The sequence below is a fragment of the Peromyscus maniculatus genome, chromosome 1 (assembly GCF_049852395.1).
Source record: "Peromyscus maniculatus bairdii isolate BWxNUB_F1_BW_parent chromosome 1, HU_Pman_BW_mat_3.1, whole genome shotgun sequence".
Classification (NCBI taxonomy): domain Eukaryota; kingdom Metazoa; phylum Chordata; class Mammalia; order Rodentia; family Cricetidae; genus Peromyscus; species Peromyscus maniculatus.
The window spans coordinates 167,832,658-167,850,177 of record NC_134852.1 but is presented as its reverse complement, the minus strand read 5'-3'; the positions used below and the strand labels follow the sequence as shown (position 1 = coordinate 167,850,177).

The following is a 17,520-nucleotide window of genomic DNA, read 5'->3' as shown; positions in this document are numbered from 1 at the left end:
TGCTGATACAAGGAGACAGGGAGAGCAAGGGAGATGCTTTTAACTAGGAGAACTGCCAGGCTTGGGTTATAACTGACCTACAAATTCCTTAGACAGATATTGTCAGAAACTGTACTCATTGCTGGGGATTCAAGAGCGAGCAAAATAGGTGTGATCCCTTTCTTCACAGACCATAATGGTAAATGTTCATTGCCACGAGTCATTGGAGTCATTGGTATGGCTTGAGGCCACTGGCTTATGCTACACCACTGATAATGGGCACTCATTGGGGCTTCTCTTGGATATCCTGTTGTTATCCTGTGTCATGGAGATCCTGAAGTTTGGGGTCTGGAGATTTGTTCCCTTCACATGCTCCAGCAGTTCACAGATGAGGTGGATATTGGGGTGGGCTAACTCACAGCCCTGGGTCTGGGCCTGGGTGGTAGCTGGGTAGGTCACTTGCCAGCTTTCCCTCATCCTCACTACCTGGATGAGCTCTCCAGCACTGTCTTGGTTAGCTCACCCATTGCAGCCCACAGCAAGGAGCAGGGGTGGGGGGCAGTTCTGCTCTTGGGCCATCGGATCCAGCTCACCCATACTACATCACCAGGGCCAGCTCTACTGTTTTGCTCAGGCAAGGTGCAGGGCCCTCACTCCTGATTGCTGTAGGGGGTGTAGCGGGGGTGGGGGGGCAGTGTGTCAGCTTTCCTGCTTTCACACCCTCAGGGTTGGCTTACCTGCGCTCTAGGGTCGGCTCTAGTGTGCTGCCCAGGCGGGTGAGGGGCCTGCCTCTCCTCTATGCTGCCATTTTCTCACTCTCGTGACCCTGGGGCCAGCTCTCCTGAAGGTAGCAAGGAGTGGAGGGTGGAGGGCATCTTTCCCTCACCCATGCCGCCACAGGGCAGATGATGAAGAGGCTGGGTCCGCTCTGCTGCTCTCACACCCTCAGGCAGGGCTGGCTCACCTGCATCCCAACAACAGGGTCAGCTCTAGTGTGCTTCCCAGACAGTGGGCAAAGCCCGCTTTCTTGTGTTCTGCAGCTGGTGAGGGTCAGGGCTAGCTCGCCCACTCTCATGACCCCGAGGCCAGCTCTCTCACCCGACAAAGGTGGAAATGGATGAGGGAAGGGAGGCCATCTTTCTCTCACCCATGCCACCACATGGCAGGCGAGAGGGGGAGTGGTCAGCTCTCCTGCTCTCCTGCACTCAGGGTTGGCTCACCTGCATCACCCATAACAGGGTCAGCTCTACTGTACTGCCCTGGTGAGGTGCATGCCTGTGGTGAGGAGTGGGGCCATCTTTCTAGAGTGTGTGTGTGTGTGTGTGTGTGTGTGTGTGTGTGTGTGTGTGTGTGTAGGGGGCAGCTCTCCCCTGGGGGGTATGGACAGCTCTCCTGCTGTAGTCTCCAGCAAGAGGCAGGACCAGTTATCCCAGGGCCAGTCAAGGGCAGGGCTGGCTCAGCACAACATGGTTACAATGAGCCCTTGTGCTAACATGGCCATAGGCATCATCACAAACCCCAGCTGCAGCAGGACCATGGACCAAGACATGACCCTCAGGAGCAGCTGGGACTCAAGAGGTCACCGTGGCTCTAGTGGCAGCACAGGCCACCCAGATCAGTATGGCCCTGGTGGCAGCATGGCCCTCAGATTCTAACATGGTCTCAGGTGATTGGCCAGACCCTCGGCATCTGCAGAGCCCTCGGTGGTAACAGGAGCCACGGACATCACCCCAGACCCCAGCTGCTACAGGGTCATAGACCCAAAGATGACCCTAGGCAGCGGCCCAGGCCCAGATGTCTCCATGGCCTCAGGCGGCAGCACAGGCCACCGAGATCAGTATGGCCCTGGCACTGGTATGGTCCTTGGACACCAACATGGTCCCAGGTAGCTGATCAGATCTTGGTCATCCACATAGCCCTAAGTGGTAACAGGAGCCACAGATATCAACTCAGACCCTGGCTGCTGTAGGGCCACAGACCCAGACATGACCCGATCAACACCATGCCCTCCGAGTAACAGTGCAAGCCATTCAGATCAGCATGGTCCCAATGGCAGCACAACCCTCAGACATGCTCATGGCCACAGGTTGCGGCCTAGACCCCAGGCATCTGTGTGGTCTTTGGTGACCATGGACATCAATACAGACCCCGGCTTGTGTTCAGAGAAGACACACACGGAGGAATGCAGCAAGAAACAAAACAACAAATTACTCCAATGATGAAAGCGTCCAACTGCCAAGCTATAGAACACAGAGCTGATCCCCAAGTGCAATGAGAAAGCTCTGGTTTTCCACTTAGGACGGGTAAGCAAGAAGAGAAGAGAGACTGAGAAGGGCCTGGCACAGTAAAAAAAGAAATAACTTCAAGAAGAACAGGGAGAGAGAGAGAGCATAAGAGAGTGATGGATATTAGGAAAAGAGATGAATTACTGTCTGCTCATACATAAAATCCTACACAGCAGGGGAAATGGAGTAGCGCAGCACACGTCAACATGGATGAGCCCAGCAAAGGGAAAACGTGTCAGAATGTCATGTCTAAATGGCGGTGATGTTAAGATACGCACTGCAGAAAGGCACAGCAAGCTCAGAGACACAGCTCTCTCAGTGTCGGAGAAGCCTGCGGTTGAGATGGGAAGAACAGTTACATGGGCTCCCCCATAGAAATGGTGATGCTTCACTCCAAGCTTGTCGGTGGATAAACGAAGTCACTATCTATTTTAACTTAAATATAGGCATCATCACCGATGCACAAATTTTTAGTGGAGTAGGTGCTGATGTGGTGTGTGTGGTGTGGTAAAAAGTTGTAGAACTGAGCTGGTGGGAGAGGAAGGTTGTGAACACAGTGTCTAAAGCTTGACTGAGGATTATCTTTGTTCAAGAGACTGGATACAAATACAGGACTCAGGCCAAGTCTCAGGATTTCTGCTAACTTCACAATTTTTCATTTTCCACACTTGCAGAGCAGATACATAACAGTATCTTCCTTGTGGGGGAATGTGGAGCCCTCTGTATTTAAACTGATTAACTGAGTGTAGTGGTGCCTTCCTAGGATCCTGTCACTCGGGAGGCTGGAAGAGGATGACAAAGTCCAGACTAGGCTAAGCTATACAACAAGACACCGTATGAAAAGTAAAATAAAACAATGCATAAAACAGTGTCACAGACATAGAAAGTACTAGTTACCTGTGTTTAGCTATCATCTTCATCGTTCGCAAAAGGAACAAAAGTGAAGATAAAGTCCTGCGTTTATTGAACACTTCACAATTTGCCAACGACAGACAGACTAAAAACTACAAAACTGAGCTTTAAAAGAAATGAATGTGGACACAAAAGACTTTACAAATAACGGACATTTAGCCAGTCATTCATAACATCTCTTGCCTATAAACAGCAAATCAAACTCATACCTCAGGCATTTATCAACTTGTCTAAAAGTGTTCAAGAAAAACGGTTTAGCACTTACGAGCACTTACTGCTCCTCCAGAGGACCTGGGTTCCGTTCCCAGCACCTATGTTGGGCAGCTCCCAACAGCCTAGAACTCCAGCTCCCGGGGATCTGACGCTCTCTTCTGGCCTCCACAAGCACTTGTGCACACGTGGCACACATTCACACATACAACAGGAATAAAAATAAAAACAAATCTTCTAAAAAAGTATCTGAGTAGCCAGGCAGCGATGGTACACACCCTTAATCCCAGCACTCAGGAGGCAGAGCCAGGCAGATCTCTGAGTTCGAGGCCAGCCTGGACTACAGAGCGAGATCCAGGACAGGCACCAAAACAACACAGAGAAACCCTGTCTCGAAAAAACAAAAACAAAAACAAAAACAAAAACAAAAAGTAACTGAAATGGGGGCTGGAGAGACAGTTCATTCCTTAAGTTCATTTGCTTTTCTTCCAGAGTCTTTGAGTCTGGTTCCCGGTACCCACACTGGACACTGGACAGCTCACCACCACCTATAACAGCAGCTCCGGGAGATCGGATGCCGTCTTCCGGCCTCTCTGGGCACTTGCACAGTTAGCATAACAGGCACACACCCGTAAACAAATCCTTAAAAGGACTGAAACAGAATGTTGTATTTATTACCGAGAATTAACTTTGCTTCTGCCCAGAGGATATCATTTTAATATACAATTAAATAACATGAAAATGCCCAGGCATATAACTTTGAACCAAACCATTGCTACGTGAATCCTAAGTTCACTTTCCATAGTTACAATGCCGAACGTTCCTGACGCCACTAAAATCATTAAATGGGCTCTCTGTGATACAGGAGTCGCCCTCAAGCACATTTACAGAAGTGACATTGAAAACCAATATCAATGGAAAATACGAAGTGAGCAAAACTCCAGCTTTGTCTAACCCAAAGCAGAGAGGAAACGACGGAAGCCTTCTGGTTTGCATACGGAGTTGGGAAAACCCTCTTGTGAATTATCCCGGTGAGGAAGCATAAGCAGTGGAGTGCTTCTGTATCTAAGCATCTTTTCTCAGATGCATCATTCCATCCGAACATCGGCATCCATCAGCGGAGCCTTCACGGCCTCTCACAGGCCTTGGCACACCCCCCGGTGGGCGTGGCCTGCGCGCTGACGCACAGTGAGCGCGCCGACGCACAGCGCGGTGTGCGCGCGCCGCCCGCCCGCGGGAGCTAGCCGGTGGCCGGAACGGCATCGCTGGCGCGGAGAGCGGGCGGAGCAGGCGCCAACCGCCCGGGGCGCGGCGGGAGGAGGCGCGGGGCGGCAGGTGGTGTCCCTCGAGCTGCGGCGGGGTCATGATCGACTCAGTGAAGCTGCGGCGCGATTGCGCGGCTGACTTCTTCTCGCACTACGAGTACCTGTGCGCGCTGCAGGACTCGGTGCCGCTGCCCGCCGTGCGCTCCTGCCTGCGGGACGGCGTGCTGGACTTCAATGCCGATCGGCTGCGCATGGTGGACTGGGCGCCGCTGCTCAGCACGCTCAGGGTGAACCGCGACCTGCCGCTGGTGGCCATCAAGAGCTCCTTCCAGCCCTGGCTCGGGGAGACAGGTCTGCAGCCGGGAGGTGCGAGGGTTCGGTCTGAGAGGAGGGAGCCCGGTGCACCAGAAGCCTGCGAAGCCGGCCTCACCCCATCCACAAAGGGGTGTCTGCCGCCGCCTCCCTTGCAGGCTGCCGCCTCTGGCGGTTGGCTGGAGGAGTAGTCAAGACAGGGAGTAGGGCTCGAGATTGGCGCTTATCACAGCGAGGAGGATGACCATTTATGCTCCCCGAAGGGGAATATACAGTATAATTTAGCTAATGGTTTAACCATGAACGCTTTTGCCCCCGCCCTCTTTCCTTTAGGGCTTTAAATTTTCAATCTCCCTTCACTCTTCATTGCAAGCCTAATACAGAAAAGAAGGGGGTTAAAAATGGAAAGAAAAAATGTGTAACAAAACAAAAAATTCCCTTCAGGGACGTCTTTTATGAATTTTAGAAAATTGTGTGTGAGTGTTTTGCTTTCGTGTATGTACGTGTGTGCCGTGCCTGCGGAGTCCAGAAAAGGGGTTGGAACTCCTGGAACTAGAATTACACATGGTTGTGAGCCACCATATGGGTGCTGGGAACCGAGTTTGTGTCTTTTGCAAGAACAGCAAGTACGTCCAAGGCCGAGCCGTCTTTGAAGATAACCATGTTTGCAAGTTCCTCGTATTTAAGTTGTTTATAACCCCCAAGCCAAGTCTTTGGTGGTGCTTCTATGGTCATTCATGAACACTTGCCCAGCAACCAAAAAATTTACCGTGTATGGTTCCTTACTGATTTTTTTTTTTTTTTAATTTTGTTTGTGTATCTTAGTATCAGCTTGTGCACACACAGGGAAACCAGAAGAGGTGTTGGGTGTCCTCTGGTCACTCCCCACCCATTATTTTGTCTCTTGATCCTGGGGCTGTTTTGGAAACCAGGAAGCCCTAACCGTCCTCGCTTGTCCCTGCCCCCTTCCAAACTAGAGTTACACGCCCTTGCCCCTGGGGCTTGGTTTATGTGGGTGCTGGGATCTGGGACTCCAGACCTCCAGATTGTACAGCAAATGCCCTCCGCTGCTGAGCTGTCTTCCCAGCAGCTAACCTACTTTTCACATCCTCTTCCAGATTTGTAAATAATTTTTTTGTGTGGATGTATGTGGCATGTGTGTGCACGCATGTGCGTGTTTTTGTGGGTAAACACACACACGTTCTCATGTGCATGGAGGCTAGAAATTGATATTGGGTATCTTCCTCTATTGATTTCCAGTTTATTTACTGAGACAGGTTGTTTTTGTTTTCTGAACTCAGGGGACTTGCTGATTCCATTGTCTGGCTAGCTAGGGACCATCTAGCCCCAGGGACCATCTCTTGTTGCTTCCCAGGGATTACTGGCTTTCACCTCACTGTTTTTCTTGGGCACACTTTCATCCATTGGCCATCTCAGACCCATTTTTTTTTTTTTTTTAAGAGTAGTATCATGTAAGGGAAACAGGTGTTGGAGGCAACCGAGGGTTTGAATTTCATATTTTGAACTCTTAATTCTCACACATCTGACAAGCCATTGAAACAAGCCTGCCGTGGATTCTGAGGATTAAAGCGCAGTCTGCAGGTTACCAGCTGAGAGGGAAGATGTGATAAGTGGAAGTGATGATGTTGATGATGATGATGATGATAATTGGTTTTTTGAGACAAGGTTTCTCTGTGTAACAGTCCTAGCTATCCTGAAACTCACGCTGTAGACCACGCTGGCCTCGAACTCACAGAGATCCACTTGCCTCTGCCTCCGGAGTGCTGGGATTAAAGGTGTGTGCCACCACTACCGCCCGGAGGAGAAGTGATTATTTGAGAGCCTGGCCCTTGGCTTGGGTGTGAGATGAGCACCATCTGTGACCCTTCTTCACGGACAGTATTGTACCACTGAGGGACCCCTAGACGGCCATTGTAATGACCCAAATTAAAGGAAAGATGAGAGATGCCTTAGAATCTAGGCAGGCGTACGTAATCTTGCCCAGTGTTTTATGCTGAATGTCAGGAGACTGTGGACCATTTCCCTTCAGACGTCCTTGGCAGTGTTTCCATGTCCTGCATCCAGTGGGTCTAGACTGTAGATTTTAACACTTCATCTCTCAGCTGTGTCAGCCTATACTGTTGAAGAAACTCCTGGCTGGCCTTGCTGCTCCTGAACTCAGTTTTCCTCTCTCACTCAGCCCAGATCCAGCACATACTGGCTGCAGTGTGTGTCTCCTTTACAGAGGCACTGGAATACGAGCTGCACTCTAGCCAAGCCTGCTGGAAGGGGTGTATTTTCTAATCTGTGCCTCTCCCTGGTCATTCCCTTTGTGTATTGGTCCTAGAGTGGGGCATATTTTTCTAACCATTCTCATTGTACCAATGGCAACCTTGGTCCTCATCACCTGTGTCAAAAAACCCAACTCTTGCAGACTTGCCTCAGCCTCTGAATTTCATTTTTCTATCCTGAAGGGTCCCTCACACCTGCAGTATTTATACTGTCCAGCAGGTGTCAGGCTTGGAACCCTCTGCACAATCCGCTCTTCCCTCTTTCTCCTATATGCAAAATGAGGGTTTTCTTGAAGACATCCCTTAGGTGCAGATTCTTTGCCTCCATAAGAAACCATGCCATGCATGGTTTATGTTTCTATATCTCATGCGGCTTTGAATTTTCTGTTTAAGGACATGGTTCATTTCTGTGCTTCAGCATTTAGGAGTTTAAGACTAAAATTGTATGGCTGACATCACTGATTTTACAATGAATTTGTTTTAGATTTGGATACACACAGAGTTTGCAGAAACCGGGTTCCTGCGGTAAGATCCAAGGACGTGAGCTTCCAGTTATGTAAGGCTCTTAAAGGCTGCCTGAGTTCATCAAGTGTGCTAAGAAATCTGGAGCTAAATGGGCTGGTTCTGAGAGAGAGGGATTTGGCTATTCTAACAAAGGTAAGCCTTGTTCATGTGACCCGCAGACACTTGGTAGCTGGTTTTGGTGGGAAAATACGCAATTTATATTTTACTTTTTTCCTCTGTTAAGGGATTGAGTAAATCGGCCTCTCTGGTGCACCTGTCCCTTGCCAATTGTCCAATTGGAGATGGAGGCTTAGAAAGTGAGTCAAGTCATTTAACTGTTTCCCAGGAGGCTGCTGTCATTTTGCCCGTGTGTTCTGGTGACCCCTCTGCCTTTGTGGGCTGCTTGCTCAGCCTGAGGTGCCTCCTGCACCTGCTCAGATGCTGATCTGTTCTCACTTCTACCGGGAAAGCTTATCATGCCTAAGACTGTCTGCACTTTCTTTAAGGTTGTGAAATGCCATAAATCAAGCTGTTTGTGTCTGCTCATAGTTTATGGTTTTCCTTTAAGAAGTATTTGTGGGAGCCAGGCATGGTAGTGCACACCTTTAATCCCAGCACTTGGGAGGCAGGGGCAGGCCTTTGCCAGCCTGATCTATAGATCGAGTTCCAGGACAGCCAGGGCTACACAGAGAAAACCTGTCTTGAAAAAAAAAAGAAAGAAAGAAAGAAAGAAATATTTGTGAGGAAGGCAAGAGGAGGGTAAAAAGAACAAACAAACGACCATCTCCAAGTAGAGCAACTGTAATGCAGTTATTTTTGGTTTTTGAGACAAGGCCAGCTCAAAGGTAGCTCCAGCTGACCTAGGACTCTCTATGTAGACCAGGCTGGCCTCCAACTCAGAGAGATCCACCTGCCTCTGCCTCCCAAGTGCTGGGATTAAAGGCGTGCACCACTATTCCAGCTGTATAATGCAATTGTAATGTCTGCATATCAATATTTAAAGTGTTCAGTTTGGGCAAGTTAGTAGACTCAAGCCTTTGCTGTAATCTAGAACAGTACTTTGTTACTGACAATTTGCAGCCAGTCTGTTAGTGTCTGGGAGGGCTGTAAAGAGATTGTAGGAGTCTGTCTCTAAACTAGTATAAACCGAGGACAGTGAATAAGCCATGATTGACAGGTCGGCGGGCTCTGGGTCTCACTGTGTGCCTTTTCTTCCTTTTAGTTGTGTGTCAGGGGATAAAGAACTCTGTCACTCTGAAGACCGTCAACTTCACAGGATGTAATCTGACATGGCAAGGCGCCGGTCACATAGCCAAGATCTTAAAGGTGACTGTCCCTTCAGCTTGAGTGACTGATGTGGCTGAGGCACATACTGCTCTGGGGTGGGATTACAGTGATTGTTTTGTTTTCTTTTATCCATACGGAGGTTGCAGTTTGAGTTTCATCGCATGATGTAACCGTGGTTCAGCTTGGGATTCTGCCTCTTAAAGATATCACGTAATCTTAGAAATGAGACTTCAAAGTATAATACTTCTTTGTTATTTTGGTTGTTGAAACGTAGCAGCACTGAAGGAAACCTCATACTGTTACAGTCTCCAGATACTGACACCACTCTATTGTGATTTATAAACTAATAAAAACAGTTCATAAATTCCTTGTAAATCTTATAACTACTACGTTAGGACTAAAGGTACTTACCAATTTGACACGAAGCCTTTTTTGTAGGTTTTTTTGTTGTTTGTTTGCTTGCTTGTTTGGGGCTAGTAGGGTTGAGACAGGACATTGCTGTGCGCTCCAGGCTGCTTGGACTGGCTGTGTCGCCCGTGCTGGCCTGGAACTTGACTCCGTCCTCTTTCTTCAGCCTCCCAACTGCTGGATTAGAGGTGTGTGTCACCTTGGCTGGCTCTTTTTTTTTTTTTTTTTTTTTTTGGTTTTTTGAGACAGGGTTTCTCTCTGTAGTTTTGGTGCCTGTCCTGGATCTTGCTCTGTAGACCAGGCTGGCCTCGAACTCACAGAGATCCACCTGGCTCTGCCTCCCAAGTGCTGGGATTAAAGGCGTGCGCCACCACTGCCCGGCTCTGTCACATGTTTTTTGCAAGTAAGGGTCTTAAGAAACACAACCCTGCCTAGCTGTCTGTGTGGTAGCTGGCTACTTTTGCCTTACGTCAGGAGAATTGAGTAGTTGGCAAAAATAGTTGGTTTCAGACCCACAGAGCTGAGAATGTTTACTTTTGGACCTTTACAAAGTAAACGCTTTGACCCTTCTGATAAATAATGGTCAAGAGCATAGATTCTGTTTTCTGGTGTGGTGATTTGATTTTGTGAGGTTTTTGTTGTTTTGGTTTTTGGGGAGTGGTATTTGTTTTTATGCTGAGGCTTGAACTAAGACCTCACACATTAGGTAAGTAGTGCTCTACCACTGAAATATAGCCCAGCATCTTTTGACTTTTTGAGACTGGTTCTCATTAAGTTGCCTAGACTGGCCTTGAACTCACTCTGTAGCCTTGAGAGACACTGGACCTGTGATGTGCCTGCCTCGCCTACTGAATAGCTAAGTGTGGATGCTGAAGCCAGGTGGCCTAAGTGGAAGCCCTGACCATGTAGTAGCTTGTGAGCATGGACGAGTTGCTTCACCTCTGTGAAGTCGCCTCACTCTGAGGGTCTCGTGATCTGTCCTCCCTAAGGCAGCATTGTGCAGCATCTGCTGTGGCTCAGTGCTTCATGTGGCTACTCTGAATAGAAAATGACATCAACATGACTCCCTTTAGTGTCCTGTCACTCCTCTGCTCTTTGGATGTTCAATCCGGGAGGTGTTTTTCCTTTTGATATCAGTGGCCCATGTTGGCAAAATTTACCTGGTGAATATAGAGAATTGGTTATAGTTCTAAAGTAATGGGGACTATGGGAGTCCAGCCCCTCGATAGTCCCCTCCCAGGGTCCAGGAAGAATCTACAACCAGTTGATAATTAATCTTTGAAGAAAAGAAATGAATCTATGTACACGAAACCCCTTCGTTCATACACTTTATTATTCTGCGATAGTTCTCTCTCGACAAGCTTATATTTTGCTCTCATTTTTAGCTCCTTTCTTGCCTGATTTCTCTCTACATTTATCTGTTGTCCCCTCTAGGTTCTATCTTAATTCCTTCATCTAGTTTTGTCCCTTCTAGGTTCTCATCCATCTAGGTCTTTTCCATATCAGTTCCTCTCCCATCTCCTTCTCTGTCGTCTTGTTCTTCCTCATCTTGTTCTTCTCCATCTGGCTCTTGCTCATCTTCCATGTCATTCCTCTAGTACTCTCTTCTAGCCCTTCAATCTAGTTCTTCCCCATCTCAGTTTGTTCCTCTCAACTTCTTACTCATCTAGTTCTTCCATTCTCTTTTCTCTTTTCCGTCCTCCGTTCTCCACGTTTTACCTAAGTCTCCCCAGAATCCAGTTACATCAAGCCTCTGGTCGAGCAAGGTCCCTAGGCTTGAATTCTACAGGGTCATAAAGGCAGTGACCACCAGGCTTTCTTTTACAATCCAAAATGGGAGTGGTAAAAGAGAAGGTCAACTGAGTGCTAATGACCAGTTAGCATATCACTGTTAATCCTTGAGTGTGGCTAAGGGAGATATCTGATTCCAGGGAAAGCATTTCTTCCAAACACCTGGAATGTGCATGTCCAGAGAGTGACCAGTCCACACTGTTAGCCCTTCTTAGGGAAAAGTCAATTGGGAAAACTATGAAGGCACACATGATTTTCATAACAGAAGACAGCTGATATATAACAAGCCAAATAACACCAAAAACTTCTTGGAATTTGGCTTCCTTTGGAGGAATTCCCTGATCCCTCCAGGTAGTGACTTTGCCATAACCAGCTGAGTTCTTAGGATATATTCATGCGGCCTACAGCATTAAAGGCTACAACTGTGACTAAAAATCAAACCATTTTTTCCCTAATGCATGTCAGACTCTCTCTGCTTATTCGAGGACTCCAAGATGTATGTGTGCCCTAAGAAGTATGTGAGAGCCATTGGGTTAAAAGATGATGTTGCGCCTCTGACTGTATCTTTTCATCATCTGAAAGTTGCACCTGTTGGCCCGGCTGTTAAGTAGTAGAGTACTTTGTTTGGCATGTCCAAGGCTCTAGATTTAATCCCCAAAATCACACCTGCGCACACGCACGCGCACACACACACACACACACACACACACACACACACACGCACACACACACACATTCTGTTGTCTGTGTACATAAAACATACATAAAGAATTTATACAGCTTTATGTAGCTTATTAATAACCACAATACTTGTTAAATGTTCAAATTGTATTAGGAACCCCAGAGGACAGGATAGAGTTTAAAAGTGTAGCAATGTTAAACTAGTTCTTTAATGTGGCAGAAAAGGAAAATAAAATTCTTGAAAGTTTAGTGAGTTGTTGGTTTACCTAACTGTTGAGCAGCGGTTACCCCTGACTGTTCTCACGATTTGAGCCCTGTGCTGGGCCCTTCTGAGGGCAGATTGCGGCGTATTTGCACTTAGGGGATGTGGTGTGTGTAATCCACATACCTAGTTCCCCTTTAGGTTTCCTGTGACCTCCTCCAGCACCTGACTCCCTCCATGCTGTTATCTTTGAAGTACCAGACCATGAGAAGGCACGAAGAAACCTGGGCTGAGAGTCTTCGCTACAGGAGACCCGATTTTGATGGCATGGCTGGCTTAAGGCGCATCACGCTGAATTGCAACACGCTAATTGGTGACCAGGGTGCCAGTGCTTTTGCAGACTCTCTTAGTGAGGATTTGTGGCTTAGAGGTAAGTTCAATGAGCTTCAGAAATTGAAAATCCTCTAATAGCTTTTACTGTACCTTTAAAGTTGTATATATTCTCCATAGAAAACAGTGTTACCTATAATCAAAACATCTGGAAGTAACTACTGTTCATTTAGGCATATTTTCAGCCTTTAAAAAAATAGATGTTTGTACACTTAGAGATTATAGCAATAGTTATAGCAAACTTGATGTTTTATAACCCTACTATTTTTGTTTACAGGTAGGGGTGTGTGTGTGTGTGTGAGAGAGAGAGAGAGATCTAGTACTCAGTTTTGAGCTCAGCAGTACCAGCCTTATCTAAAATGCAGGTGCCCTTGTGTGCCACTTAGTACCACAAAATTTTTTTTGCTATATGCACATTTTAAAGGATTTTCATATATGATCTTGACTTAATTAAATAATCAACAGTTTGCTGTTATTTCAATATATATGCTATATAATATATAATCAAATATATATACTATATATGTGGGGTGTGTGTTTGTCTGTTTTAGACAGAGTCTCACTAGATAGCCCTGGCTAGCTTGGAACTTGCTGTGTGTATCAGACTAGCCTTGAACTCCCAGAGATCTACCTGCCTCTGCCTCCTGAGTGTTGGCTGCTGTTTTAATTTTAAGATTAAAAAAAAACCAAAACCAAAACAAACCATTTATTATTTACTTAGGGTGTGCTCCAAGTACATGTCCTGCCACAGTGCGCATGTGGAGGTCAGAGGACAGCTTGCCAAACTGATCTCTCCTTCCAAACATGTAGGTTCCAGGGATGAAGCTTGAGTGGTCTGATGGTGACAGATTTTTCTTTGGGTCGCCAGCTCACAAAAAACAACACAGAGACTTATTATTAATTTTGAAAGATGGGCTTATAGCTTAGGCTTGTCCCACCAGCTCTTATAACTTACGTTAATTTACGTGGCTCGGTTACCTTTACTCTGCTTCCTCAGCAGGGAGAGAGAGAGACACTGGGCCTGGCATGGGCTTTTGATTTTTTTTTTTTTCCCTCGAGACAGGGTTTCTCTGTGTAGTTTTGGTACCTGTTGTGGATCTCACTCTGTAGACCATGCTGGCCTGGAACTCACAGACATCCACCTGCCTCTGCCTTCTGAGTGCTGGAATTAAAAGGTGTTTGCCACCACCGCCCTGTGGCATGGGCTTTTGAAACCTCAAAGCCTACCCCTAGTGACCAAATATATGAGCCTGTGAGGGCCATTCTTAGTCAAACTAGCACACTTACCAAAACAACTTGGGAAAGAAAGGTTTTGTTTTTTTCACCTTATAGCTTGCAGTCCTTCATAAAGGAAGTCAGGGCAGGAACTCTTTTTTATTTATTGATGTGGTGTTTTGTCTGTATGCATGTCTGTATACCACAGTCATACCTACTGCCCACAGAGGCCAGAAAAGAGCACTGGATCTCCTGGGAGTGGAATTGCAGACAGTTGTGAGCTGCCATGTGGGTGTTGGGAATGGAACCTAGGTCCTCTGGAAGAGCAGCAGTACTTTTAGCCACCTCTCCAGCCCTTCTCTTTCTTAAAGTGTAGTTTTCTGAGATTCCTTTGGAATTCAGGATTATGAGTCCAAGAATTAAGTGTAGTGTTTACACTGCCATGAACATCCTTGTTAATCATGAAATGATACTCATTGTGTGATACTTTCTCTCCTATAGTGGGAAGTTATTTTATTATTATTATTATTATTATTATTATTAGCTTGGGGCTGGGGTAAGGTCTCTGTAACACATCATAGAAGAGGTTTTTTTTATTGTATGGTTTCATATGCTTTTCTGATTTCCTTTTTTTTTTTTTAAGACCCAAGATTTAAACACTGCTGTGACTAGTCTTGTTCAGGAATGTCCTAAGCATGAATGAGAACTGTCTGTGTGTTAAACTGTGTGGAGTCAGCAAGTGACTTGTTGTCTTTCGTCAACAGCGCTTGACCTGCAGCAGTGTGGCCTCACCAGTGAAGGAGCCAAGGCTTTATTGGAGGCCCTCGAGACCAACAGAACCCTGGTCGTTCTGGATATAAGAAAAAATCCACTTATCAGTATGTCATCTCTTTAAAATTAATTAACAAATGGCATAACAGTGAATTTGTGTATTGAAAAATTTTAAAACTTAATGTTTATTTTCTCGTTTTGTAATTTTGTGCTTTTATCAGATAATGCATTGCTTTAAATGATTTATACTTGGAAATGAATCATTCTGGTGGCTACTTATTCTAAGTGAGCCCTGATAATAAGACTGATTCTATCAAGGGCACTCTTCCTCACGTCCCCCTGAATCTCTGAATTCTTGGAAAGAACATTTCATTTGTTTGCTAATTTGTAGAGAAATTTTAGATCTCGTATGTGTCAAAACACTGGTTCAGATATTAAGCATTTTACCGTGTACCAGCTAGACAGAGTCTTGCTCTCCATCGGTAAGGGGGTTTAAATGTAAATGTATAAGTAGATAAGGAATCTCAAATAGTAGGAAGTGCAAAGATAATTTAAGAAGACAGATGGGGAACTCAGCTGGAGAACTCACACGTAAGTGGAAAACTGAGTGAAGAGAAGAGTGCTGTGGATGTTCTGAGGGAGGTGCATTGCGGAACATGGAAGCAGTTGGCGTATAGGTCCAGGATGGCAGGATGGATGGAGTACTTGAGGAAGGGAGGCTGGGGCTGGAGGGATGGCTCAGTAGTTAAAGCACTTCCTGTGGTTGCAGATGACCCAGGTTTGGTCCCCAGCTCCCACGCCAACTGCTCATAACCCCCTGGGACTGCAGTTCCAAGGGATCCAGTGCCCCCTTCTGGCCTCCATGGCCACTGCATGCACTTGGTGCCCAAACAAGCAAGCAGACAGACAAACATTCAAATAAATTAATAAATGAATCTCTAAGAAAAAGAAAACCTGTGGGAGAAGCTGATGCACTGTGTGGTCAAACAGGGCCAGGGACTTGATAGTGTAAGGTCTTCAATGTCAGGGTAAGGGTGTGGCTGTTCTTGGTGAGCTGACAGCGCCCACCTCTACAAAGTGGAGGTAGGAAAGGCATGATCTGAGGAGTGTTTCAGTCGGGTGACCATGCTGGGGAGGATAGTAGTGGGGCCAGGGAGAAGAGATGGGGACTAGTTACGGGCTGGCCTAGAAGTCCGAGCCAGAGGGGACTGTGGCTTAGGTCATGGTGGAAGGCTAGAGGATGCCAGAAGGTTGAAACAGGGAGTAAGAAGATTTGCAGGCAGATTAGATGTTGGCTGTGGAGGAAGTAGTTGTTTTCAGATGCCCTAGACAAGATGCTGGTGCCGTTTACTGAGAAAGGGAAGCTGGAGAGGAGCATCGTTGAGGCCATATCATGACTTTGGTTTGGCTATATTAGTTGTCATTTGGTGCAGCCTTTGGTTTTCTGTGCAGAGGTTTCCAAAGCCACTTCAGACCTAAAGTGCTGGTGGATGTAGGCAAAGCGTTACAGTTAACTGAGTTTGTGAGGAGGAGGAGGAGCGCTCAGAAGCAGAGATGAGTCTGTGCTTCAGTTTTATGGGAAAAGCAGTGGTCAGTGGATTCTGTTATAAGTGGGAGTGGTCAGTCCCTGGAAAACACCTAACAGTCCCACTTTTCTTTTACTTTAGACCATTCTGTGATGAAAGCCGTTATCAAAAAAGTTCTCCAGAATGGAAGGAGTGCCAAGTCAGAGGTATAACTTGTTTCAGTCCTACAAAAAGAATGTCTCTGTAATTGCAGTTTTCTTATGCTTTTAGTAAAACTGTCAAGATCCTTTTCTGCTATCTGACGTAAAACCCAATGGCTATGGCACATTGGTGCTGTAGGGATGAGCACAGCTGCCCCCAAATCAGGGGACTTTTCTCTGTTTGTTTTTAAATATTGTATCATTATTTCATTTGGGATCTGAGAACTGTAAATTGCAAAGCTTTATTCGTGTAAAATATCTTCCTCATGCTCAGTTGAAGTGGGGTCCTCTTGTGACCCATAGCTGATGTCCCCTGGCTCTCTCTTCCAGTACCAGTGGATAACGTCCCCATCAGTGAAGGAGCCGTCGAGAACTGCTAAGCAGAAAAAGAGAACGATTGTCCTTGGAAACAGTCGGAAAGGAAAGGCTACCATTAGAATTGGTAACTGACTGTCGTCTTGGCTTTTTAGTGGCACCAAAACTTATACCTAGCATGTTTTTAGGACATAATATCCAAGTCTCATCTCTTAGGTAATAACCAATGTTGATTACAGCATATTCTGAGGCCTAAACTATAGTTATTCTAATCTAGGTTATGAAAATTCATGGCATGTAGAAATATTAAATGAGCCATTTGGAAGGATTTCTGCTTTTCTTTTTCTTTTTTTTTTTAAACTAACTACCGTTACTGTTTTTTTGTTTGTTTGTTTTGTTTTTTGTTTTTACTATTCATCATCTTGGCTGTTTCCTGAGTGGTGATTATTTTTCATGATGCACAGTTGAGATTTAGAATGCCCTTTGATGCAGGTTTAGCAAACAGTTGCTGGGGATAGAACCCAGGACCCCATGCATGGGAGGCAAGTTCTCTATCACTGAGCCACATCCACAGGTTGATTTTTTTTTTTTTTTAAATGACTGAATCAGATAACACATTTAAGTGATGTAAAAACCTTAATGTAAAGCAATGTTGAAGACAAGTTTCCGCTGGAACACTTTAGGAAGGCTTGCTGTTTTTTAAATGTGTTCTTGCTGTGTTTCCCAGACTGCCCTGGGGCTTGTGATCTCTTGTCTCAAAGTCCTGAGTAGTTGGGTTGCAGGTAAACATCCCCATGCCCAGCTAGAAAAACATTTTTGTCTTCATTAGGGTTTCTATTGTGTGACCAAATGCCATGACCAAAAGCAGCGTGGGGAGGGAAGGGTTTATTTCAGTTTACACTACAACATCACATCATCCAGGGAAGTCAGGACAGGAACATGGAGGCAGGAGCTGATGGCAGAGGCCATGGGGGCA

The 17,520-nt window shown here is 46.2% G+C and overlaps 1 protein-coding gene across 4 annotated transcripts in view; it reads left to right on the top strand.

Moving 5' to 3' along the window:
- Nucleotides 1-4,620: 4,620 nt before the first annotated feature.
- Nucleotides 4,621-17,520, top strand: part of Cep78 (centrosomal protein 78) — a 32,608-nt gene continuing 19,708 nt past the window's right edge. For 2 of the 4 annotated variants that reach the window (XM_042261398.2, XM_042261386.2), the window contains exons 1-8: nt 4,625-5,017; nt 7,739-7,911; nt 8,003-8,075; nt 8,981-9,084; nt 12,383-12,557; nt 14,497-14,610; nt 16,171-16,235; nt 16,560-16,671. In XM_042261398.2, coding sequence (XP_042117332.1) covers nt 4,750-5,017; nt 7,739-7,911; nt 8,003-8,075; nt 8,981-9,084; nt 12,383-12,557; nt 14,497-14,610; nt 16,171-16,235; nt 16,560-16,671 — 1,084 coding nt within the window. In that variant the 5' untranslated portion in view covers nt 4,625-4,749. Of the gene's footprint in view, nt 5,018-7,738; nt 7,912-8,002; nt 8,076-8,980; nt 9,085-12,382; nt 12,558-14,496; nt 14,611-16,170; nt 16,236-16,559; nt 16,672-17,520 lie in introns of all 4 variants that reach the window. The other 2 variants (XM_016006760.3, XM_006970136.4) reach the window with 2 other exon arrangements.